The following is a 26,190-nucleotide window of genomic DNA, read 5'->3' as shown; positions in this document are numbered from 1 at the left end:
AGAGAGATGGCTCAGAGCACTGGCTGCTCTTCAGAGGTTCTGAGTTCAAATCCCAGCAACCACATGGTGGTGTACAACTGTCTAAAACCATAATTCCATGAAACCCAGTACCCTCTTCTGGTGTGCAGATGTCCGTGCACACAAAACACTTAGAAAATAAACGAATCTTAAGAAAAAAGTATTATAATAATAATAATAGTCCAACTAATGCTCAGCCTCATAGGGTGACCTCGTGGCCCAAGCTCAGATGACTGCGCCACCATAGAGAGACTTTCTGTTGTGACAGCAGCAGCAGCAGCAGCAGCAACAGCAGTAGCAGTGGCTTCAGGACCTCCCAATGATCTGTGAGGGGTTACCCCTGAGCACGAGGAGCTTCTGTCTCCCCCTCCGTGTTTACTGTACTCACTTATCTTTTAAGGAAGATGTCATTATATTTAGAAGGTGCGAGGAACTCGTTGAAAACATGGCTGGAAAACGGAAAGGTGCTTTAGGTAGCATTGAGCTATTCTGGGGCACCGTGTGAAATGAATTATCAAGTGCCGTGAGTCTCTTCAAGAAGCACAGAGAATACAATTACCACGAGAACAGCGTGTTTACTTCAGAGCTGTGTGCTGAGGCAAACATTGGGGTGGCCCTGCCTGTGTCATGTAACACTCGTTTCCCCCCAGCAAATAGGTAGAAGGCCCCACAGACACTCGGCGTAGAAACACATCCCTTTATGTAGTATTTTCAGGCCGAAGGGGAAGGCTGTTTTAATGGAGTGCTTCCTGCCAAAATAGTAGCATAGGCGACACATCTGACACTTCATCTGCTTTGTGAGGATGAGAAGATGTCCCAATGCTGATCTTGGGTGCTCGCAGCACTGCTACAAGAAATGCATTGTATCTCCCTTCTTAGCTGCTACAAGAAATGCATTGTATCTCCCTTCTTAGCTGCTACAAGAAATGCATTGTATCTCCCTTCTTAGTCCTTCAGAAAGACTCTCAGGAATATCTGTGGGAAACTGAATATTGTTCCTCCGGGACAGGGATGGCAGGAAGGGCGTGAGGGGAGGGGTGAAGGGGGCAGGAGGAGAAGGTGCAGAATGGAAAGGGTGGTTGTGAAGAGCACCTCAGTGTGCTTGCTCATTGCCAAGCAGAATGAGGAAAAGGGCACAGGACACGTGCCAGTCAGGTTTGTCGCTGGATAGCTCGGTGTGGGAGGACAGCGTTGAGGTGACTGAAGGGTTGGCATGAGGCTGTTGTTCATGTGCCGTCGCCACTGCTGCCTTCATTGTCACAGAAGAAGGCAGTCTTGCAGCTGAGGGGCAGCGATGTCGTAAACAGCATCTCTGTTGAAGAAAGGAGTTCGGAGAGGGGCTGTGCAGCTGACTTGGTCAAGGTCACGCAGTTTGATTTATGTAGGAGCATTCAAGAAACAGTCTATATCCCCCGCCCCTGGCTACAAGGGGCATCAGGGGAGAGGGAAGCATCAATCAGAGCAAGGCTTTTATTCTCCTCAGAATATGCGTGGCTGAATCTGTGTATGTGTGTATGACATTTAAAATGCAGTTGTGTCTTCTTTAGAGGTCTGTTCTAGGAAGCTGTAGTTGGGTCCATGTCATCAGAGAGGTCCTCCGGGCAGGCTGCATCCAGAATGGGTTTTCTGAAATCTATATTTTTTTTTTTTTGTTTTTTTAGATGCAGACAGACAAGATTCCATCAACCTGTTCTTGGGTGTTTTCCACCCCACAGAAGGGAAACCTCATCTCTGGGAACTCCCCACAGACTTTTACCTGCATCACAAAAACACCATGAGCCTTTTACCCCCCAAAAGGAGGTGAGTATGTATGTGGTCCCCTGGTCTACCGAGGGGACGCAGAGCCGATGCTGCACTGAGCTGCCATGGTATGACGTGAACGCACAGCATGAAGGCATGAGTCTTAGCGTGTGCTGTGGCTTTGGGCTTGGTGGTTGCTGGCAAATCATGACTGGTAGCTGGCTCTTCTGCATGGTCTCTGGGATCCGGCTAAACCTCCAGGATGTGAGATGTGGTCCAGCGGCTGCATTCTTGAACGGTTCCTACGGCTGAGAAAGAAACCCAAGACTCAAGGAGCCCTTCTGGGAGTGCCCGTAGCTGAGCAGTGTTTACTTTGTTACAGGAAAGTAGCAAAATGTTTTTCAATGTTCTCTCTTCCAACATAAATAGCTCTGGGCTGATAGTCCAAACAGGAAGCCAGAGCTGTGATTGTTGGCTCTGCCAATCTGGCTTTCCGGAGGCCTTCACCAGTGCGGTCCGTTTGGTTATAGTTAAACTAGTGATAATCCTCTCAGACGAGCTGTGCATGGCGGGACTTGCCTTTAACCGTAGCACTGAGGTGGCTAAGAAGGTGGGATCGCTGCAAGCGTAGGCCAGCCTGGCCTCCAGAGTGGGGGTCTGAAAAGAACAGCTTCCGCAGAGCAGTTTAATACGGTGTCAGGTAGCGCGAGCCCACACACTGTGGGAAAATTTGAGCTGGAGTATCTGTAGGTGTGTGGCGTGAGACGAATTCTTTGACCCCTCTGGCCCTCAGTTTCCTCACATGCAAGATGTGAGTGGCTGGACGCACATCCCACAGAGTCGTCATGAGAACTCAGCCACCAACTCCTTCTAGTTTCAAGTGAGGAGTCCTGGGCTCGTAGGACGAGCTGTGTCTCTTGAGCAACATATAGGAAGTTGGACATGGCTCGTTTTTCCCTCAGGGCATGAAGTAACGCAGGTCTCCCATAGTGCTTTCTTTCATGGCCTCTGGTAGGTACAGTGAAATAGCTTTAATAGACCTCTGAATTATTGCCAGCCCGTGCTCATTGTGAGCACAGACCAGCACAAACCAGCACAAACCAGCACAAAACCGCAAACGTAGTTGCAAATGTCTGTTGTGCTGCTACAAGAATATTTAAAATGTTAGCAGGCTTTGCACTTCTGTTCATTGGTTCACATTAGAAAAGATACCTTAATTCATGATTTTTCTCTATAAATGAAGCTCTGTGCATTTTAAAATTATAGTTATTGTTAATAAATGATCCTTTACTACCAATCTTAATGACAAAAATTTTGAGTTAATTATGTTTTACGAAGCGTGTGTAAACACTTGCGCTTGGCTTTGCCGGTTATTGACCAGAGGTAAATATGGTTGGTGTCCTGAAATGTCGAGTTACCCAGTACTGAAACAGTTAACGCACTGCTGGCAAAGCCAACACTCCACTCTCTCCTGCAGGAATTACCTAGCATTTACAGGTGGAAAGCCACCTGCTGACCTCGAGTTATAATTGAAGCAGGTGGCCTTGGGGACCTGGGTGTGGGAACAGAAGGAAGCTGGTGTCCCAGCCCATGTTCTAAAATAGGAAACTGAGGGACAGAGGGACTGTGCCTTAGTGTTTGGGTTGGGATTTCCTACTGTCGCCCAGCCGTGTAGGTTATTTTGATGCCTATTAAATTGCGATGATGCCCAACATAAATGAACAGTTAAACCAGAGGGGGCATCAGACAAGAGCGTGGGGCTCAGCCTAGCTCACAGTGTGCTAAGTTCGAATCCGAGAACAGGCACTGGTGTGGTTCCTTACCCCTGAGACCCTGTTTTCCCATCAGTGGAGAAGAGAGGGCACTAGATCTCATGAGATTTAATTACTTCACGTGTGTAGAGGGGCTGATAGGTAAGACCGTACAGACTGACTGCTGCTTCAGTCTCTCGAGGCCCTCTGATCCTTGCTTAGACAATTCCGTGGGCCTTGTTCTTGTGGGGGTTCTTGGCCCCTCTGGCGCCTACAATCCTTCCTCCCAGGCAGCGTCAGGCGTGGTATGGGTCTCAAGTTGGAGCAGTCATTGGCTGGCCATTCCCGCATTTCTGTGCCACCTGTACCTCAGCACGTCTTTCAGGCAGGCCACATCGTAGGGTGAAGGTTTTGTGGTTGTGCTGATGTCTCAGTCCTCCAGTGGAAGCTGTGCCTGGCTACAGGAGAAACACAGACGTGAAGGAACCGGGCCCTGGTACACCTCCCTGTAGTCGCCACCCAAGTCGCCTTTCACAGCCAATCAGCTGCTCTGATTCTGCTTCCTATCAGGAAAGCTGTGCTCCCCGGGCATCAGACGAGATCGTTTAAAACGGTCACGCACACGTGGGTCCTGGTGGTGTTCATTAGGAATTTACTAAAAATCAGGCAGGATGCCCATAAAATCTGGAGACTTGGGCACTGTTACACCGTTTGTATGATGCGATAGCAATGGCCACTTGATTATGTGTTCACCTGTGTCCTCAAGCGTGGTGGCTATCCTGTACTCACTGCGGAAGTTCCCGGTGATGTCATGTCGGTTCTGATATCGGGGGAGGGACGTAGAACCCACTCTAGTCACTGCCTCTGTTACGCTGAGCCCCACGTGTGTTGCCGCGCTCAAACCACTCACTGCACCTTCGCTCAAAGCCTGGTTAATATCTCATTTATTACCTCGCGTGCCAGGGAAGCGTTTATATAGTCCCCAGCCTGTGTTTAGATACCACCCACTAATTGTTTCATTTATTTTTAGAGTTGGGAAATTTTCTGGCCCCGCTCACAGTCCGGTGTGTGAGTTTCCTGTCTATCCAGAGGCCCCATCTTTCCTGTGTTTAGCAAGCCTAGGTTCGTGCCCCCGTAAGAGGCTGGTTGTTGGCACCACTGCTTACACAGTTGTTTCTTGCCTTGCACTCAGATCTGCTTCACTGAAATCTTGTATGCTGACCCTCGTCAGCCTACCATGCCCTGTGTGTTCCGGTCGATATTAAAGTCTAGCCTAAGCTTGTGGCCATGTCTGCGGTAGCGGTCACAGGTTGGCCTGAGTTTTGTCGATGACTGTGAGACCCCTGGGATCACCACTCAGGGTCTGCAGTCTCTGCTCACCACTGTGAGACTACCTACTAACTGTAGCTATTCTCAGCATCGCTGTGACAGCGCCCTCGAGCTCCATCTCTGCTACAAGCACCACATCCCTGACTGTGTCACACGGCCATATGGTCACCATTCCGATCATATACAGTTTGCCTGCTTCCGCAAGAAAGGAAAAGTCGTTAAGTGCATCCTTTTTCCTAACTAAATACTCCTATCAGATTGAGAAGTATTTAACATACTTCAGATTTAATCAACTGGCCATCTTCATCTCATAACCCTGGGATAACGAATGCCGAGTAAAGCCTGTGGCGTGCCGCCCTACACCTCCGCCCATCCAGTGTGGTGCGTCCTGGTTGGGATCGGTTAACAGTTGTCTGTCTTTCGGATGCCGTTGTCCTGTCCGTGGTTCTCTGCCTGTTCACAGACATTGGCTTCTTTGGTCGTGTTCTAGAAGCTCCATGTAGCTAGGAGAGTTAAAGACGTGCGTCTTAAATTTCCCTGGGAGCGAAGAAACCCAGTGGAATGCTAGGGACTGAAAAGAAAAGAATGGTTTATGGGGCATTGTGCACAGGGGAAGGCATTCTGTTCTGATCCCTAGCCCCAAGGCAGTTTCATGCCCTGTGCAGACACCTTCTCTGTGAGCAAACGAGCCTGGTGGCAGATAGAGGCCTAAGATTGTCCTTGTCCTCGCTTGGTCCTCTCAGCCTCTCTGTCTCAGTCGATCCTCTCTCCAGGACACGTCTTTCCCACAGGCTTCTGTATTTCTGAGGCACACGTAGGACTTAGGTCTTTCAGAAAATATTCTTATATCATTTTACATTACTTAAGGAAATGCGCTCTGGTAATATGGTTTTGAAACCCGTGGCCTGGTCTCACCTCACCGAGACAAAAGTACCTCTTAATTCTATTGTCCATCTGTCTTAGTTTACTTTTCTATCACCGGGAAGAGACATTATGACCAAGGCAATTTATGGAATAAAATAAATAATTTAACTGGGGGCTTGCTTACAATTTCAGAAGGTGAGTCTGTGACCCATGGCAGGGCACACGGCAGCAAGGCAGGCAGGAAGAATAGTGGAGCAGTAGCCGAGAGACCTCTCATCTGATTCACAGCAGCCGGGCTGGGGGGTGGGGGGCTGGGGGGATGGGAGGGTGGGGTGGGGACCCTGTCTATCCAAACCACCATATCCGTATAGTGTGTTCTACATTAAGACTCAGTGCTTAGACAGTGTTTGCTTCTTTTTTCCTAAGGACACAAATTGTAAGCAACATATTTTTAGCGAGTTCCTTATAGATTGTCTGCTGTCTCCTCTGCCGTCTTCTCTTGCCTGGGTTAGAGCATTGGAGCAGAAGACGCACATACTCTGCTCGCATTATGAGCATGTGCGCCCCATCACACTCCGCCCTCTGACAGTCGCTCTGTGTCTTTCTTTGACCCGATTCTCTGCCCAAAAGAGTAAACAGAATCAGTATGAACGCGGCTTATTTGAATGTGAATTTATTTTTTGGGTTACTCACAACCTATCTGTGTGGAAAATTTGATTCTCTAACTTTGCTGGGATTGAGGTCTCCTTGGCTGACGTGTAGTTGTTGGGATCTGTGCTCCTCTCACTGTGGGGCATCGGGAGTGAGTTTAGCCACTTCTGATGAGGTGAGCTTCAGCTCTCCCCCTCGCCAGGACACTTGACTAGAGATGGTCTACGGCCGCTTTCTTCTTCCGCTGTAGATCCTCCCTCTTACCTCGTGTGTCGCCGCTATTTTCCACGTGGCTCTTTGAACGCTTAGGGCAGTGTCTGATATGATATCAAGTGATCAATAAATGTCAAGCAATTGGATTAAGTCCCTACCAGCAGCAGGCTTCTCTCTGTTCTGTTCATGATCCCGGATACTATGGGGAAAGCAGCTTGGAAACCGTTCCTCAGTATCACCCAGAGGCTTGTGAAAACATCAGGAATCCCGGCCAGGCTTCTGACTCAGATTTGATTTGTAGGAAGGCCCAGGAAGAACTGGGCATAGAGGATTTGGACAGAAAACCTGACCCGACTCCAGGAAGCCTTTTCTTCTGACAGCCCCACTCACGCCCAGTTTCCCGGCTTCCCTCTCCTTTGCCTGTCCCTCCCAGTGGGTGGATGCAGCTTACCCCCTTGGAGATAACCCGCCTGTAGCATTTGGGTGCACCTCCATTTTGTTTGTTCATAATTAGGAAACTCAGGATCATAATTTCAGCATTTTTATCCTTTAAAACCTATCGTGCTAATTTTCCTTTGTAGTATTTCGGACCATGGGCTTTATTTTTAAACTATTTGGAAATCTGGCTTTCTTTTAAATTTGTATTCTTTTATTTTCTAACCCGTACAGATTTTGACAGAGCTCTTTCTTCTCATGGAATCTCTATTTCATTAGAATTTGATAAACAATTAAATCCTGGGTCTCAGGACTGTTCCGGTTTTCTCTATATATGTCAGAATCTCCCAGCAGAAGGCCAGCCAGCTCAAGTTCCCTACCCTGAATCTGGCCTGTGTCCATAAGTGGCCCAAGTTCTCAGCTAAAACGAACATAAATTGCTCATGTTGTGCCCTAAGGGAATTTTTTTTTTTGGAGCCATCCAATTGACCCTTGATGGTTTCATGACTTGCTTCATTAGCTCCACACACATCCCAGAGCAGTAGAGCAGGCTTGGCTCTCAGTCACGGTCTCGGGTGATGGCTCACTGTTCACCAGGTGACACTGAGGAGTAACCTCGAGTCTGCATGGTTTATGAGAATCTGTTTTTCAGCCAAAACTAAACAATAGCAGAGGTCTTGGCATTTTGCAAGTCTCTGGCGGAGATGAAGCAGGGAAGACATAAGAAGCAGCTCAATGTGTGAAGACCTGCTCTGTCGAAAGCTCTCCCAACGTGTTGTTATCGCAGGAGGAGAAAGGGCCTTTGAAGGTGAAGGCTGAGGTTTGTGCTTGGTGACCTCTAGAGAGCCAGCATTCATGTTTGGTCCCCTTGTCCCTTTGATTCTTGCAGTTATACTCACTGGTGGACACCAGAGGTGGTGAAGCATTTGCCGCTGCCTTACGACGAAGGTGAGTGCCCGCCTCTCTTTCACAGTTTCTGCCGTGCGTTTCGAAACTAAGCCTTAAAAGGCTGAAAGCACTAAAGCGTTGGACGCGCTACCTTCGGAGGGAGCTGACCGTGTTACTGGTCTGTTAGGGGACCGTCCAGCTATCTCTCAGCATGTTCTAGGAGGAGGTGATGTCACTTCCTTCGATCTGAGCAGCCCCGCCCCTGTGCTGTGGCTTTTAATGATTAGATAAGCAGTGCAAACATTTGGTTGGCACAGTGATTCATTTTGAATTAGGATTGATTATATCACATATTAAGTTTTTCTATGACGTTTTAGAGAGATTGAGAGGAAGTAAGGACATATTTACAAGCAGAAATTATTTTTTTCTGTAGCTAAGCAGCAGAAAAGATATATATATATTCTAATCAAGTTGAAACTAAATTTTATTAATATGAGAAAGGCAGGATAATTTATATAAAGGAATACACTAAAATGTACTATACATTAGAAGAGTGTTTCCAAGTTTAAGTACATAGAGTGCAGTCCCCACTCTGTAACTATATTGGTAATTTATTATTTTGACGTTGGTCAACCAGTTTACCATCTGTAAAAGTGTAGCAGGTCATAAATCTATTTAATCTATGCTTCTGCATCTGAGCTTTGGATGGGGAAGTTCAGAACAGGTTACCAAGGTTACTAAATCAATTCATCTCTCAAGCATGTGCAACTTGAAACTCTGGACAAAATCATTACTACTATTGCTAAAGTGGGTTGGCTGTTTTAGAGAAAGGAAAACACTTTATTTTATTTCTGTGTGGGCGTGAACATGTATAGGGTGTGTGTCATGGAACACGTGTGGAGATCACGGGGTCCATCATGCGACTTTCTAGATGGAGTTCACATCATTAGATTTGGCAGCAAAGTACTCTTACCTACTGAGCCTCCAACCTGGCTTAGACAGGACTTTACCCATGACCATTAATAGGATGTGAATGGCAACAGAGACTAGGGAAGAGCTGTATGCTCATTTGATTAAGGTAGGGCGTAGGAGGGAGAACTGGAGAGTAAAATGAATCTTTGGGAACGAGTAATTAAGTTTCTGAAGTGACTGTGCTCCTACCTTGGGCAAGGACTCACCTTAGAGCTGTTACGAGCAGATATGTGGCGTTTTTGTGCAGGGGTCTCTTTCCTGAGTATTAGGTGCTGGATCTGAGAAGGCTGGGCCAGTGCTGTGTCCATGCTGGCTGTGACAAGGCCGTCTGTGAGCGCTGGTGGTATTGCACCCATGTGCTGGAGGTGCTCCACTGCTGGGTTAGTAACAGGACGTTGTATTTCTCAGTTATCTGTGCTGCAAACCTAAAGAAGTTGACGGTGAAGAAGTTTCACAGATGGGAAGAGGAGATTGATATTCACAATGAGTTCTTCCGGCCGTATGAATTGAGTAGTTTTGATGACACCTTTTGCCTGGCCATGACAAGTTCAGCACGGTATGTCGTGGTACCGCAACTGTAAGCACTGGAAAACTCGCATTTCTCTAGTTTGTAGAGGTTTGTCTGTTCTGAAGGCTGCTCAGAGAGGAGGCCTTGAGTCAGAATGCCTCCTGTGACGGGGGACCTGTCACTGCAACCCCTCATGGCCAGCTGAGTTAATTGCTCTTATTTGATAAGTTGAAATCTCTCCCCTGCTGGCCCTAATTTACCATCTGGAATCAACTCAATATTTTCTCCTCTCCTCTCCTCTCCTCTCCCTCTCCCCTCCTCCTCTCCTCTCCTCCTCTCCTCTGCTCTCTCTCCTCCTCCCCCCCCTCCCCCCCTCTCCTCTCCTCTCCTCTGCTCTCCTCTCCCCCTCCCCCCCCCCTCTCATTTCCTCCCCTCTCCCCCCCCCCTCCTCTCCTCTCCTCTCCTCTCCTCTCCTCTCTCCTCTCCCCTCCCCTCCCCTCCCCTCTCCCTCCCTCCCTTCCCCCCCCCTCCCCTCTCCTTCCCTTCCCTCCCCTCCCCTCCCCTCCTGTCCTTCCCTACCTCCCAGCATTGTGTTAACAGCTAAGTCAGCGTAACTAAGCTTATCTGATGTGTATTTTTTTCCACAAGGCTCACCACAGGCTTCTTATTGTTAGAAACACTAAATAGCCACAGCCCTGTGCTCCCGGACCATTTTAAACAGCAAGACGGCCAACAGAAAATACACACAAATGCAAAAACGTAGCCCAGAATAGATAGCTTAAAGGACACTCATTTACAGTGCGAGCAAAACTAGACAGCCCACGCTCTGGCCTGCTGAACCCCTCCTGGAGCTTGAGAACCGGGCGACTCAGGCTCGCACTGCTCCTTACACACACGTGCCTGGAGAGCCTGTAGCAGCAGCGGGAGTGTGGATTTGTGCCTGTACATACATTTTAGTGAGTAAACAAATTCACACGTGTGGGATCTGCAGATGCTTGCTGCTGCTGCTGCTGCTGCTTCTTCTTCTTCTTCTTCTTCTTCTTCTTCTTCTTCTTCTTCTTCTTCTTCTTCTTCTTCTTCTTCTTCTTCTTCTTCTTCTTCCTCTTCCTCCTCCTCTTCCTCCTCCTCTTCCTCCTCCTTCTCTCCTCCTCCTCTTCGTCCTCCTCTTCTCCTCCTCTTCCTCCTCCTCCTTCTCTCCTCCTCCTCCTTCTCTCCTCCTCCTCTTCTTCCTCTTCCTCCTCTTCCTCCTCCTCCTTCTCTTCCTCCTCCTCCTTCTCCTTCTCTTCTTCCTCCTCCTCCTTCTCCTTTTCTTCTTCCTCCTCCTCTTCCTCTTCTTCCTCTTCTTCTTCCTCCTCCTTCTCTTCCTCCTCCTCCTCCTTCCCTCCCTCCTCTCCTCCCTATTTGCTCCTCCCCCCGTATGTTTAAAAACAAAGAAGAATCCAATTGCATTGCCTAGACATTTGGTGTGCTGGCACAGGTCTGTCATCTCAGCATTTGGGAAGTGGAGAAGGCAAGGACATTGTGTGTTCATGGCCACTCTAGGATATGGAGTGAGTTGAGCTTCTTCTATGCAGTAAGACCTTGTCTCAAGAAAACAAAACAGAAAAAAAAAATTAGATAACATTTGATAGACATTTTTAAGTCAGACCCAAGATTACTTTATTTCTTTCCAGGAGCCGGGAGAGTAGCATCCAGGCACAGTGGGGAGAAATACCCTCACCAGGAGCCAGGGATCTTAGCAGAACTCACAGACTGCTGCCCTGTTGGCCCGGCTGTGATGTGCCTGGCTTCTGTGGTGACAGGAAGGTAGACTTTGATGCTGAGGAAGGGGCTTGGGCTTAGCTCACTGAGTGGACATTAGGTCAGCTTCTGTGAGAAGCGTCCCCTCATTGTGAACGAGCCCTGGTTTAACGAGGTAGACGCTCTTTTACTTCGTGCCCCTGTCCTTTGATCATTATGTCTACCTCCTTCAGTGGTCTGCCTTATTACGTTCATAGACCTGAGCAGCTTCGTGTCTGGCCGCTGGTTTGTTTACCTGAGAAGTGATATCTCGCCAGATGGTGTGCATCCTAGGCTTGCCCGGGATGCCATCCCTTCCCAGCAAACACAGCTTTCCATTCAGCTCATTTACAACTCAGCTCCTGCAGGTGTGAGAGAAGTCACCACAGTCACAGGTCCATCACCCAGAGCTATTAGTTCTCGGGCTTCTTGTGAGCCCCGTCAGCTGAAGCGCTCATGCGTACTCGTGTTAGACTATGTATAGCCCCAGAGGCAAGGTTAGCAGAAAACAGAGCCAGCATCATCAGCATAGACAGTGACTTATACAGTATTTTAACTTTTTCATCTTTTTTCTAGTGATTTTATGCCTAAAACTATTGGCATTGACCCAAGTCCATTCACTGTGCGAAAACCAGACGAAACCGGGAAATCCGTACTGGGGTAAGATTTGCATATAGAATGAAAACGTAAAGACTCGTATAAATAATAGTGCTTGCAGTAATATTCCCATCCAGAACTAACGATGTCGCACCACTAAGGTCTGTGCGTTGCATCTGTGTTAAAAGCTCACTAATGGCACTGAGGTCATTGAAATGCTCACTGATGAAGACAGAATTCCTGATAATCTCAGCAACGTGGACTATTTTATTAATTTAAATTGTGAACATAACACGGGATAAAGATGAGGACTAGATGTTCTATAAATAACCCAGCTTTCTTTGTTTCTCAGCATAAAATAGTTAAAACCTGTGTGTATTTTACTTCCTGTGTTAGTTTTAGTTGGATCTGAAAGTAAAAGTGATCCCACTATAATCGAGAACGCCATAGCTTTCCTTGCGTGGCTACAGAACTATCTGCAGGAAGAACATTTCTATATCTAATAACATGCAGCCCACCTCTCCAAGTTTGCATCTGTTTCCCACTGGGAGACTGGAGTGAAGTGTGTAGTGTTCAGGCCAACGACTCCCGAGACCGCGTGACCGCCTGCTACAGTGGTAACACTGCTTCTCTGCTTGGAGCAGAAGTCACGGCAAGACTGCAGACACCCTGCCTCACCTGTATTTAGCGGTGTGAGCCCAATCGGATTTTAGCTGCGTGTAATTTACACACAGGTTCACATGCAAATATTTCCAGATGCATCGTTTCTGTGCCTTAAATCCGTGACCTTTCAGGAGTTTCACATTAAGCCCTGACCAGATGTTAAGAGTTTAAAAGACAGAAAGTGTTGGAGTTTAATCCCAAGGTGATCCTGGGACAGATCATCTGGACCTCTGGATGGGGAGGTCAGCCCAGAAATGCTGTCAGATCAAGTTTTAGGTGGGGAAGGTCAGAATGGTGTTTTGTTTTGTTTTTTACAATATCTAACTCTGATGGGATATATTGCATGTTTTTCTTTCCTGAGATTTTCCATGTATTGCTGTGTTTTTAGTAACATACAGTGAACTATTTTAACAGTAAGGGCTAGGGCATGCTCAGTCAGTGCAAACCCCGCTCTGCAAAGCAGAAGCCTCTGAGTTCCAGCCCCAGCTCCACACCCAAGCTGTAAGATCTCAGGTGTACGTAATCCTCCTTCTGAATTAGACATGCAGACCACCCCAGTTTCAGTTACCAGAAGAGGCTATGGGGCCCACGGTGAGAAGGCCCCTGCCCTCCCCGAGTACATTTGGCCAGTTGTTTAATTATGGCAATTTCGTTATGTCAAAAGACGCTGACTTTCCACATAGTGCGACTTGAGTCTAGATGCCCGCTTCTCACGTATCCCCATGCTTCCCTCGGACTTGGCTCGGGACACAGCCATCCACAGTGATGGTTAAAGATTCGGCTTGACAATCCTTCACGTTCATCTCCATCTCCTCACAGGAACAAAAGCAACAGAGAGGAGGCTGTCCTGCAGCGGAAAACGGCAGCCAGCGCCCCGCCACCCCCCAGCGAGGAGGCCGTGTCCAGCAGCTCCGAGGACGACTCTGGTACTGACCGGGAAGATGAAGGTTCCATCTCGCAGCGATCCACTCCTGTGAAGATGACTGACACTGGAGACAGCGCCAAAGTGACTGAGGTGCGGGGGCAGGGGAGCCTGTGCGATCTAGCCCGAGGCTCTGGAAAACGAGCTTTAAAATCCTGCTTCTGCTTAGAAGGCCCAGAGCAGGAAAATGTCATATTACCCAACTCACACCGCTTTAGTGCAGTGCCCCAGGCGCGGCCTAGGACGGCTGCATTCTGCTCAGACCTTGGGATGCTTCAGCCTTCCTCTTCGTAGTGGTAGATTTCTTACCACTTCAGAAGCTTTAAGAGAGTCCTGTCCTTCCCGGAGCATCCCGTCCACTTGATGTCTGTTATCCCCACGCGGTCACCTGCACACTGGGCTCCCTTGGATGGTCCTGCCAGGAATGAGTCCTGTCCAAATCAGGTTACCAGTACAGTAAGGAAAACACGTGAGCACAAACAGTTGCTTTCCGGAAATTGCTAAAAGTCACAATGTGGTAAGAACTTGTCCTGCTATTGAGGCGTTAGTGGAGTGGCATTGGCCAAACCCAGCCCACCTGATGTTTGCGAAAATGCAGTTTCTCCGGAAACCAGCTCTGCCTGCTCACGTCTCGTCTGGTGGTTCACACTCTACGCCAACGTTGAGTAGTAGCAGCAGAGGCTGTGTAACCCAACAGGCTTAGACTAGTTCCTGTCTGGCCTTTGACAGAAAGAAATAAGAAATAAACTGTTAACCCCTACGTTATATACAGCAGCTATGTTTATCTAGCACATTAAAAAACCCTTAAACTAAGCCATTTCAGTAAGAAACAAGAATCATGGTTTTCTTGGGGTTTGTGTTTGTTTTTTGGGCTGTGGTTGTCATTGTTTTGTTTGGAGGCAGGGTCTTTCGTAACACCATGCCATACTAGAACTCCCTGTGTAATCCAGATGACCCTCAAATTCACTGCAATCCTCCTGCCTCAGCCCTTCAAGTCCCAGGATTATACGCACGCGCCACTGATCCCAGCAAACAGATTTTTGAATGACATTAGCTGAATTTTAATGAGCAATATGAAAAAAATGTATTCTTGCTCTTGTGGAAAAATTCCCAGCTCATTGTCTTCATCTCTGGGGATACTAACATGGAGACTATCCGATGATTCTAACCAGTTCTTGTTCTTAAAACTCCAGAGTGTGGCCCAACCCATGAAGGAAGTATATGGAGTTAGCCTCTCACGTAGCCTGTCCGAGGAGGATCACGCCATTTATGCCAGGTAAGAGACTGAAGGAAGGAAAGAGCAGTGAATCGTGGGATTACTGCCGCATACACACTGAGCAGAGCCGAGTCGAGGAGGAGATGGTTTAACTGGTTATGGGTCACACACAGTCCATCCTTGGGAGCAGTCAGGGCAGGAGCTCAAGCAGGACCCATGAGGAGTGCTCCTTAGGGGCTTGCTCAGCTCCTGTTCTTACGTAGCCCAGGCTCGCCTCCCCAGAATGGCACCAGTCACTCCCATCAGCACTCAAGACAGTGCCTCACAGACGTGCCCTCCGACCAGACTGATGGAGGCAGTCCCTTCATTGACATTCCTTCTTCTCAGATGAGTCCAGCTTATGTCAACTAGAGTTGACGTAACGCCATGGCAGGAAACTGACCAACACGGAAGTCAAAGCAGTGATATAGAAGGCAGCTGCATGGAGCACAGCGGCCTTTAGATGTCCAAGTCTGAAGCTCTGGTTTGTCCTGGGGAGAGGATCTAGTGCTTCAGACGCTGCCTCAGTGGGAGGGATCACAGGGCATTTACATATGAGTGCTGCCCGCGTCCGGCTGAAGCACCTACCTTGCATTCACGTTACATCTGAGGCGGTTAAGGAGGGAAGTGGCAGAGGGAGGGCTGCAGTTCAGGATGTGTGGATGAGTTAGACTTCACTGAAGGAGCAAAGCCCTTGAAGGGCATTTCCTAAAATGGTGCCAAGTGAGCTGTGTATGCGGCTAGAAGACTCAAGGTTCTGAGAGCTTAAGGGTCCTTTCCCCTAGAACATAAAGAACTTGGCAGGACCACCACAAGCATCTCCTGAGCCCAGGACAACCTTCTGACACTGTATCCCTGGGGACATACTCCACCCCGTTCATTTACATTTGACTGTGACACACGACACAGGACATACACTGTGTAAGAGCAAACGCTCAGCTTCACTTTAGGGAGGGCCGTTCCGTTCACTGTGCACTGACCGAAGGATGCTAGTTTTCACCTCAAACTGCTAAAGTCTATCCTATGATACATGAACATGAATTAGGTGGAGTCTCTTGACTACGAAGTCAGCCTCCATAACTTGGCACGTCATAAACCCGCGACACTGTCTGGCCAAGAGCTGAGTCAGACATTTAGAATGGAGCCGCACGTGCCTACTCCTGGACACACGAGCGCAGTTCCTAACTTGCCCACTCTTTCCAACTCCGTAACTAAACTGTGACACCGTGCACCTGGAGCACGTGGTCTGGAGGGACAGCTGCTGGGCTGGAGAGCTGAGAACCGTTGCCGCTCGCGGAGTATGAGTCTGCGTGGCAAGGACCAAAATGGCAGCTCGGTTGGAAGAAAAAGAAAAGTGTTGTGTCGTCGTCGTCGTCGTCGTCGTCGTCGTCGTCGTCGTCGTCGTCGTCGTCGTCGTCGTCGTCGTCGTCGTCGTCGTCGTCGTCGTCGTCGTCGTCGTCGTCGCCTCAGACATGACTTCCCCTGCTGTCTTACTGGCTCAGGCTGTAAGGCCTACTTCTTTTGTCTCCTTGTGGGAGTGAGATGCAGGGTTCATCAGCCCTGCATCCCTGGGAAACACCCAGCCTAAGAATGTTGGCGGCAGTCTGCACGGAAGGGAGGCTGCAGGGGCCGTCCACCCTGGAATCAGCCTTGTTCTCATGACACCCCATCACACAGGGCTCTGCGGTGTCTTGTTTGTTCTCTAAACACCTCTGTAGTTGGTTCACAAAGAGGTACAGGGCCGGTCAGTGGCTACTCCGGGATACGTATCCTTTGCTTCCTGGGAATCTTGTGATTCACACTCACGCTGTTTCCTTCCCTCACTCCTCGAGCTGTTGATGCTAACAGAGAATGGGCAAAGGGTAAGGCCACCGGCCATTCCTTCCCTCCGCGTGAGTAGTCCCTTCCTGTCTGCTTGTCAGCTGTCTGCTGCTAAAACAGTGAGACCTGAGGTCATCAGCTTAGAAGGAAGAAAGTTTCTGTGACTCACAGATTTGGAGGTTACAGTCTATGTCCAGTCAACCCTGTTGCTTTTGGCGCAGTGGCAAGGCAGAACACTGGGGCGGGAAGTACACACTGAGGCAAAATTGTTTATCTCATGGCCGGGACACAAACATGTCAGAGAAAACCAGGGTCCCCAGGTCCATCTGAGGTCATGCTCAGGTGACATAAAACCTCTGATTAGACCCCATGTCCTAAGGTTCCCGCCACTTACCTCTCAGCGGTCCTGCTGTGGGAACAAACTTTCATGCATGAGCCTTTGATGGGAGACATTCCATCCACACTGCAGAAGTTTATGTTGTAGCTAGGCCAGGGGTGACCCTCTCATGTTCAGGGACTGCCTCGCCCCACTCCTGACCCAGCTGGGCACTAGAGCTATCCTGGTGCCTCCTTGGATCAAGAGAGCAAGAAAAGAGCACATGCAATTCTACCCTAAACTAATAGGTAGCCTTCCCACCCCCAGGTGAGTGCACCCAGTAAACTGGTGCTCACAGGAGTTCAGCTTCTACACCACAGCTCACTCAGGGCCACAGAACCCTGAGGTGAGGAGAGGGCGCAGCTGACTCTGGACTACAGAGTCTGAGGAGGGAGCTCACCACTGGCCCTGCCCTGCAGCCTGTCCTGGCTCTCTCCCACTTGTTTTTCTTGCACTGAGCTGCAACCGTCAGGATTCCCCAGGTTCATGGTTTGTTCTGACCTCTGACCTCTGACCTCTGACTCCTGCTCTCTACCTTCATTCTCCAACTTTTCAATGGCTTTGGTTTGCTCTCTTGACCAGACCTGAAAGCTTTCTCCTCCATGGAGCCTCATACCGAGGCCACCATGTTTTTGCTTTAATTAAATGACTTTTATGTGCATGTTTCCCCTGCATGTGTGTGTGTATGTGTGTGTGCGTCTCCCTTTTTCCTTCCTTCCAGGAACAGGACAGCAGGGAAGCCAGAAGAGGGCACGGGAATGCACCCTGGGTGCTCTTGACCTCGAGTCTTCTCTCCCCCCACCCACATACACAATGTTTTCTATTGTGATAGTGATTCCGCATCTGAGGAGTTCTAAATGTGTGTACCTAATGTCACATAACGTTCTCCGTCCCTAACTGGGGCCACTTGCCTTAGATTAAAGCAAGCCCTAGAGAGTTCGCGGCAGCACCGTAAGAATCTCACAATGGGTGCACTTGACCTCAGAAAAGCGTATGAGAAATAAATGGTAAGACGTAGTCATCAAAGGGAAATGTTCTAAGTGGGAGAAACAGGAAGGAGACCGGCTCCTCGATCCTGTCCTGTTACCTCCCACGGGACCAGGAAGACGGACTGCGTCTCCGAGGGGAAGTTGGGCGTGCGTGGTATTGGCCGCCCTGCAGGCATGAGTGTGGCTGTCCTCTTTGGCCTGAGTTAAAGCTCGGGTTAATGCCACACCCGTCCCTGGGGAGGGGTGAGATGGCAGGCTCACAGCTGCCTTCCTGTTTGATTGACAGCAGTTTTCCTAGTGTAGCGGAGTGTGCTTGGGGGTGAGGCAGGGGAGTGAGAGAATGGGGAGGGTTGTTCGGTACTGAGGAAGCTGAGTCCGTGCTGTGGACTCAGCAGTTTCCCCCCTCAGGGCCAGCCACTGGCCTAAGCCCTCTCTGAGTTACTTTGTAACTTTGCGAGCACCCGACCCCATGCTTCCTGTATTTGATGTTGTGTGGTTTCACACTTCCATCATGGAAATGCAGAGGCGACTTCACGTGTGTCACCACCATGTTTGTGCAAGTGCACGGTCGCTGTGAGTCTCTGGACTCCTCAAGGTGCTCCCACCTTTAGCTTATACTGGTCCTTCGTATTCTATAGGTTTGTTCAACTGGGGCAGAGTCAGCATAGACAGGACCGGAGCAGCCCGCAGATGTGTGCCCGGTGCTCAGACGGAGTTATCAAACTGTAAGTACTCAGACGACTTCGAAAAACTTTGATTTCATTTGTGTGTGTGTGTGTGTGTGTGTGTGTGTGTGTGTGTGTGTGTGTGTGTCTGTGTATGCACCACAACACACACGTGGGGGTCAGAGGACAATTTGAGGGAGTCAACTCTCTTTCCACCATGTGGGTTCCAGAGATTGAACTCAGGTCAGCAGGCTTGGTGCCCCTTTACCTGCAGAACTGTCTTGCTGGCCTTTTATTGAATCTGTTAAAAAAAAAAAAGATCTCTGTATCCGTGCAACTCGTGGAATGTCTGGTGACTCGTTAGGGAAAATATCCAGTGTTGTCACCAACTCAGCATAATCTGACACACAGGAGCATTCTTCTTGCCACTTTCTTTACTGAAAGCTGTCTTGGGGGAGCAGAAGGTCAGGGTGGAGAAGAGGTTGCGACCTTAAACTGCACCCCTTGTCTTTCCTCCATGGACTCTGCCCTGACTTGGTTAGAGAGGGGACACTGAAGCAATTCCAGTGCCAGAGAGACTATGGGCATATCACAAGACCCTCCAGAGGAGTGGTTCTCAACCTTCCTAGTGCTGTGACCCCTTAACACGGTTCCTCATGTCGTGGTCATAACCCCAATCACACAATTATCTTGTTACTGCTTCATGACTGTAATTTTGCTTCTGTTATGAGTTATATTGCAAATATCTGATATGTGACCCCTGTGAAAGGGTCATCTGACTCCCCCTCCCCACAGGTCAAGAACCACCGCTCCAGAGCATGGGCGGATTAATCTCGTCTCGCTCTGCGATCCTATGAGTGCTAATGACTTGGAGGTTAAACAGGAGCAAGTTCTTAGCTAAACAGAACTATGTTCAAATTACGCCACTTTCCGGGTTGTTACCTTGAGCAAACAAGTCACGCTTTGTGTGGCTGTTACACTCCATGTGTGCACCTGTTGCAGACAGGGAAGCCAGTATACTTCGCAGTGTCTGGAGCAAGTTCTTAGTAAGTCACCGTGACGGTCATGGCCTTTATATGCCTCATCGTGTCTGTATGCCAGCACAAAGCATGGAGGTGACAAGGAGGGGTTCCAGACAACACATAGTGTGTTCCATTCCTTCTGCAGGGGGAGTCAAAGTGGGGGTTCAGTGGGGTCTATGGGAGGTGTCTGGGCAGGGCCTGGCACTGTCGACACTCGGTCAATGCATGTTTAACTGGTAGGTGCTGGGTGCTTGGTTTCTGCACGGGGCGTGGTGGCTAGTGAGCATGGAAAGCCTGAGGCAGCGCTGTCAGACCCCTGCAGGTCCCTTCCTCCTTCCTGCCAGCGTCCGTCCTTTCCTTACTCTTTTCTGGAGGCATGGGAAGCACATCAACTCATTAACGCATGGACGTATGGGTTGAGATCAAGGAGACGAAGAGCAAAAGTGTATTAGGATGTTAGTGAGCGACGCGGAGAGCTAATCATGTGGTGCAAACCGACCCTTCCATATACAAAGTAAGGTGTGGCTCATTAGGGGACGATAACGAGGAGAGGAGTAAAAGTTTTCCTTCCTTCTTTCAGTTTTAGATGTCATTTGTCAAACTTATTACTTACTTGGTTCTTTCTTATTCATATCTCAACATTTGCTCTCCTGAGCCCCGGGCTCAGGCGAGCCATGTGGATGTAGAAATGTATTTTAACCTTTCCCACTTAATTAGTGAAGAGTCTATCATGAGTATGTTTTTGTACATCGTCCTCAGCAGGATAACAAAGAGCTTGCTAAGTGCTGCCTTACGCTGTCATGGCAACTGGCAAGCGTGTTTGCAGAGAGGGCTGTGTGTGTGTGCCCTTTAAACTGGAACTCTATAACCAGGTTCTTAAAATGCCAACTATCATTTTTAGTTCTCTGGAGCTGCTTCCACAGCAGCAGAAACCAGACTTGTGTGAGGCCCTCGAAGCCTCCTTGTCTGCAGCTTCGGTTCTGGTACATTTAAAACGATGACACTCTTGGACGTTCATGCGCTTCTGTGCCTGCTGGGCCCCCACACTTCATTGTCTCCCAGGTTTTCCTGAAATTCTGAGGCTTACCAGCTTTGCCTTCACAAACTGGAGAGAGCTACAACATAAAATGTTACATGTATCCTCACTAATAGAACTCCCAAGAAGCCACAGCACAGAGGTTTCCTAATCTGTAGGTACAGAAACCTGGATGGGGGATCCAGACATCGCCACCCCAGGACCTTGTAGAGCATCACTTGAAGGTTCGTGCTAAACCCACCCTGGTCAGTTGTCTGTGTTGCCAGCACAAATACCCCAAAGCTGTGTTTGATCCAAGTGTGACAGCTTTCTAATTACACTCGGAAGGACGTCACCCATCGTCATTGTCCATTCAGTGCTCAGATAGCCTCTGTCCTGTGTACTTTAACCTCTATTTCCTGTTCTCACTCAATTCCCAAAGACATCATGGAAACGTAGCTTTTATCAATGTCCGCTGTATGGACAGAGGTGGAAAGCTGAGGTAAGTGCACGGGTGATGTAATTTGCCCAAGTTCAAGCAGCCGACAGGTGGAGGAAGGAGGATTCGAGCCCAGACTGATTGCTTCTGGTACCCATGCTGTCTACCTGTGAACTACATATGCTTAGGATGGGCAGCGGCCTTTTTAAAGCATCCAAATAGAAATGGAAGTTCATGGGCACTAACAGGACATACTTTGATCTTGTCGCCTGACCTGGGACTGTAGACACCTTTCTGTGTCAACATTGTGTTGATGTTGACTTTTGTTAATATTTAAAGAAAGTATGCCTTCTCTCTCTCTCTCTCTCTCTCTCTCTCTCTCTCTCTCTCTCTCTCTCTCTCTCATGCACATGCACATGCATACACACACGCATGCACGAGCACATGCACCATCCCTCCTTGTACAGTAATACTGAAAACTGTGAAGTAAAGAGGCATTCTGCATTATCCCTCCCCTCTGCATCTGTTAACTTGCCTAGTTAAAAGGACCCAGTGACACTAGCTATGCCTGGTGTTACAATGCCTTAGGGGTAGGTCTTTATCTCTCTGCAAGACCAGTGTGCTGTCATTTTTACTTCCCTCAGATTCCCTGGGAATTCTTATTCCATGGGCCAAGCATCAGTAGGGTTAAAAAGACGGAGCATGTGTTTGCTAAATGCCTGCTTCTCTGTGGCTTGCCTGTTCTAGAGTCGCTTCACTCCCTTAAAAATCCCTCCTAAGAGGGGTCCAAATGCGAGACATAGACTTCGTATGGATACCGTCTGACTTAGGAGTCCCCTAGTGCAGTGAGGGTGAGCTGTAACACAGAGTAAGGAAGCCAGCTTTAGGCCTATGCTATTGCATGGACTTCCTGAGGAGAGCTGGTGGTATGGCTGTCTACTGACGTTTACGGGGATGTTTGCCAATCAGGAGGAGGAGAAGAAAAGAGGATGATCCTGGAAGAGTCAGAGGAAGACAATGGGGGATAAATGTATGATCAAATGTATCGTGTATGTGTGTGTGTATTTGTGTGTGTATGTGAGATTCTTAAAGAATGAATTTAAAATATATTGCAAATAGATAAATTACTTGGAAGTACATTGAAAATTGTTAAATTTAGTGTATGTATGTGTTATATGTGTATATGTATGTGTATGTGTATATATGTGTGTATATTTGTGTGTATGCATGTGTGTGTGTGTGTGTGTGTGTGTGTGTATATTTTTGTGTTGTGAGAGTAGGTACCTTTTTTGAAACAGTCTTATTCTATAGCCCAAGCTCTATGGGAAGTCAATATGTGGCCTAAAATAGCCTTAAACTCATAACAATCCTCCTGTCTCAACATTTCAGGTGCTGGAATTATAGGTCTGAGCCTTTATACCTGCCGAATTTCATGAATTAAAAAAATTTAGCTCTGTTTCCAGCATTTAAGTACAAATTAAATTGTGGCAGAATCATAGACACAATTGGAAGCTTTGGACAAAACTCTGGTTATGTCCCGGGAATTGACACTGGGACATGGATGGGGGCAGGAGACGATCGGAAACAACAGATTAAAGTACACATGGAAATGCCAAGAGGTGAAAAGGGAGAGGGCCAGAGAGCAGAGCAAGTGTGTCTTCACGTGACCACTACAATACAAGAGCACCTGCTACTGTTAGTAGGTCAGATTTATCACAACAAGATGGATTTGTTTTGTTTTTCTTTCTATTGGTTCCCTGTGAATTTCATATCATGTACCCCAATCCCACTCATCTCCCTCTCTCCTTGTCTCTCCCCTCCATCTCTGCAAACTCTTCCCCAACAGAGGAACAAAAAGAGTCTTGTTGTAGAAGCTGTAGTGTGTCCCAGTGTGTCCCAGTGTGTCCTACAGTATACCCTTTTGTTCCCCTTCCTTGCTTGGAAATGGTCATTGCAATGACTCGGTCTGGTTCGAGGCCTCTGCCTTCTGCTCCACTATCAACACTGGGTCCTCACTGGGACTCCTCTCAGATGTCCCGTTTCTGCCCTGTGTCATGGAGATCCTCTGGTTTTGAATTTGTAGGACCAACCCCTTCATGTACTCCAGCATGTCATGAGTGGGGTAGAAGTTGCGGTGGGCAATTCAAAGCCCTAGATCTGGGCCTGAGGGGTATGTGAGCGGGTCAGCCCACCAGCTCTCCCATTCTCACCCCTCCGGCAGGCTCGCCCGCAAGCCACACATCCAGGTCCAGCTCTACTATGCGGAGCCTGCTCTCCTAAGTGCTGCAGTAGATTAGGGGTAGGGCCAGCTCTCTTGCTCTGATGACTTGGAGCCAACTTTCCTGCCAGATGTGGCAGGGGGAAAGGGTAAGGAGGAGGCACATTTCTGTCACCCATGTCACTGAACGCAGACAAGTGGTGAGGCCAGCTCTTGCATCCTCACATTCTCGGGCCAGCCTATCTTGCCTGTGCCTCCACCACCAGGGTCAGCTCTACTGTGTGCCCGGGTAAGGCACAGGGCCTGCTCTCCTGAGTGCTGCAGTGGATGAGGGGCAGGGTCTGCTCTCCTGCTCTCATGACCCCAGAGCCAGCTCTCCCATCTGCTGCAGGTGATGTAGGGTAGCAGGGAAGGAGGGTATCTCTTCCTCGTTCACATTTCTGCCTGGGAGATGAGTGATGGGGTTCTCCCATACTTACATCCTTGGGCTCAGCTCAACTGCAACTCCACAATGTGTGTACCCATTCTCCCAAGTAATGCAGCTGACTAGGGGCAGGGCCAGCTCTCCTGCTCCCAAAACCAGCTCTCCCACAATGCCCAGATAAGGGGCAGGGCCAGATCTACACATTCATTCCTCAGACATCAACATGTCCCTTGGGCAGCATTCCCCTGCTAGGGAGGTCTGCCTAGTCTTTGGTGGTAACAGACCCCTGTAGACCCAGATGGTGCCCTCCCCCGTGGCAGCACAGGCCAGGACCTTACCATGGTCCCAGGTGGCATCACTGGCTACTCCCATCAATCTGTTCCTTACTACCCATGAGTCTCCAGTTCTGCCTCTCTTCATCGTGCCCACGTCCTTCCGTTTCCTCTTTCCCTTCCCTTTCTCCATCACTTACTTGCTCTTCTTAGGAGAGCCCAGGGTCTCTGAGTGTCTGGTGTCATCTCAGGAATGCTATGCCCTGCTTGTGCATTGTGGTGCCAGGCAAGGGTCATCTTGGGTACGAGTTCCCTGTGTAGTAGTCGTCTGAGGCTGGCTCCTCGGCAGGGACCCATGCAAGGGTCATAATCTCAGGCTCACTCCCACTTGGGATCCATAGTCCCAAGTTGGGCTCTTCTAGGCTCCAACTCACTCCCCATCGTGGGAGCCCAGCCACGCTGGTCTGGTAGTCTCAGGCTAGTTCCCTGTCTGCTCCTCCCCCTCCCCCGGTGCCGGCCTGATGGTTGTTAGGAGTGTTAGGCTACCAATCATTTGTATGCTCACAGGTCAGAAATCTGAGGTGGACATAGCCTCTCTCCTCTCTGCCACCCATAGACGCACAGGTGACACAGCAGCCGTACCCACAGTGCCATCGAGGGGGACGGGGTAGACCCACGTCCAAACCGTAGGAAGACCCGAAGGTAATTCTGTGCGTCCAGTTTAAGAAGGTAGTGATGGGGCCGGAGAGGAGGCCTGCACGGGTCAGAACTAGGCTGGAAGAGACTGGGCGGACAGCATGACCTTTAGTTCCAAAGCTGTACCGTAATCAAGAGAGTGGTGTGCTTGTATTTGCATTTTAGAAAGGTCAGTTTGGAAATTGTGTGGAGAAGGGATTTGAGTCAGGGATAAAGAACTTATCTACTGGCTGCATCAGAACAAGAAAAGCAGTACACCCAGATATTGGCGCTCGGCTTACACGTGCAGACGCTGACCTGTCCTAGGTGCAACTCTGCACTCATGCACGACCCTTTAAAAACACAAATGCCTTTGAGTCCTAATTACGTTTAAAATTCACCCGCAAATCTCTTCTGATTCTTGTGCAATTCCGCATGTTTGATATTTGGATGTTATTGCCCCTTCCCCTTACGCCTATAAGGAAACTTGCGGAGTAACAGCAGAAGCCACTAAAGCCAGTTGCACGTTTCCATGGGGAGAAAACCGTGCTTCCGGCTGCCCTCTCACGTTTATAAGGCAGAAGGTCCTGAGCAAACTGATGCTTCTGTGTGGCAGTTGGAAAGAGTAAGCTACTTGAGACTTAGTTCATCTGGTTTATAACCCCAGTCTTTAGGGCGACACCTCATATATAGTGTTATTTTCAACCTGAATGTTTGAAATGTTTTCCCTCTTTAAGGAATATTATGCACTCATCAAATCTGATAGAGAAATACCAAGAAGAACAGATCAAAATGTATCGTAAGACAGTGAACCACATCTGTAAGCTTTTATTTTATTGTGGTTATTTTCTGTCTTGGACTTAGCAGCCCGGAGCTCTTAACAATGGATAATTGTTCCTGCTGTTAGTTAACATACGCATTGGTGAGATGTGGGAAAATGGGCACAGATTTTCTGATGTTTTTATTACCTACTACTACCAAATTGTTAGGGCTCTTGATGAGCGAATTCTTCTGTATATCGTAGCCAGTTCTTACAATCACGTGAGCAGTCTGCAGAGGGCAGAGCCACGACCTCCCAGTTTGCATTTGCTTTGTTTTCAGGTACACAGAGCACTTTCATGTCTACTGTACAGATTGAAAAGTGTGGGTTATAATTGGATCTCAATCAGACAGAGTGGAGATGTGGAGGCTAAATCCTCCCTCAGAACTGCATCTTCTTCTCTTGTAACACCCAAGCAAGTTTATAGCCACGGTTTCTATTATGTACGTGCAAGGTAACCAAAATGTCAATGAACCCTGAACATCCGAACACAGGCAGCCTGCCTTTACCCATAAAGAAAGGGGGATTGAGACTTTTATATCATTTTAAATTATGATATAATTTCATCAGTTGTCCCCTCTAGTCCCTTTCATGTTTTCCCTCATCAAACTCATGGCCCCTCTTTTTCGTCAACATATATGTTGAACATGTATGTTGAATATACACATGTGCATAGCCACAGGAATGTAATGTGAATGTAATGCAGTATGGCCGTGGGTGGTCTCAGGATTGGCCACTTGGTGCTGGATGATCAATTAGGGGTTTGCCTCTGCAGAACACTAGTTTTCCTTCTCAGTACTCCTTGGCTGCCTGTGATTTTTTTTTCTAGGGGTGGGGGTGGGGGTCTATGACTTTCTTAGCCATTTTAT

At 48.6% G+C, this 26,190-nt stretch overlaps 1 protein-coding gene and 1 non-coding gene across 2 annotated transcripts in view; one reads left to right on the top strand and one right to left on the bottom strand.

Annotated features, from left to right (window-relative positions):
- The window catches only part of Fig4 (FIG4 phosphoinositide 5-phosphatase), a 115,016-nt gene that overhangs the window by 66,004 nt on the left and 22,822 nt on the right, over positions 1-26,190 (top strand). Inside the window, exons 16-22 of the mRNA XM_032888490.1 lie at positions 1,680-1,818; positions 7,891-7,949; positions 9,270-9,417; positions 11,725-11,808; positions 13,228-13,423; positions 14,524-14,606; positions 18,410-18,496. Coding sequence (XP_032744381.1) covers positions 1,680-1,818; positions 7,891-7,949; positions 9,270-9,417; positions 11,725-11,808; positions 13,228-13,423; positions 14,524-14,606; positions 18,410-18,496 — 796 coding nt within the window. The remainder of the gene's footprint in view (positions 1-1,679; positions 1,819-7,890; positions 7,950-9,269; positions 9,418-11,724; positions 11,809-13,227; positions 13,424-14,523; positions 14,607-18,409; positions 18,497-26,190) is intronic.
- LOC116887733 lies at positions 24,360-24,493 on the bottom strand. Its single transcript, XR_004386245.1, has one exon. It is a non-coding gene; the product is annotated as a small nucleolar RNA SNORA17 (small nucleolar RNA).

The sequence above is a fragment of the Rattus rattus genome, chromosome 18, assembly GCF_011064425.1.
Source record: "Rattus rattus isolate New Zealand chromosome 18, Rrattus_CSIRO_v1, whole genome shotgun sequence".
Taxonomy (NCBI): domain Eukaryota; kingdom Metazoa; phylum Chordata; class Mammalia; order Rodentia; family Muridae; genus Rattus; species Rattus rattus.
Note: the sequence above shows the minus strand (reverse complement) of the source record. Positions and strands in the feature narration are given on the sequence as shown.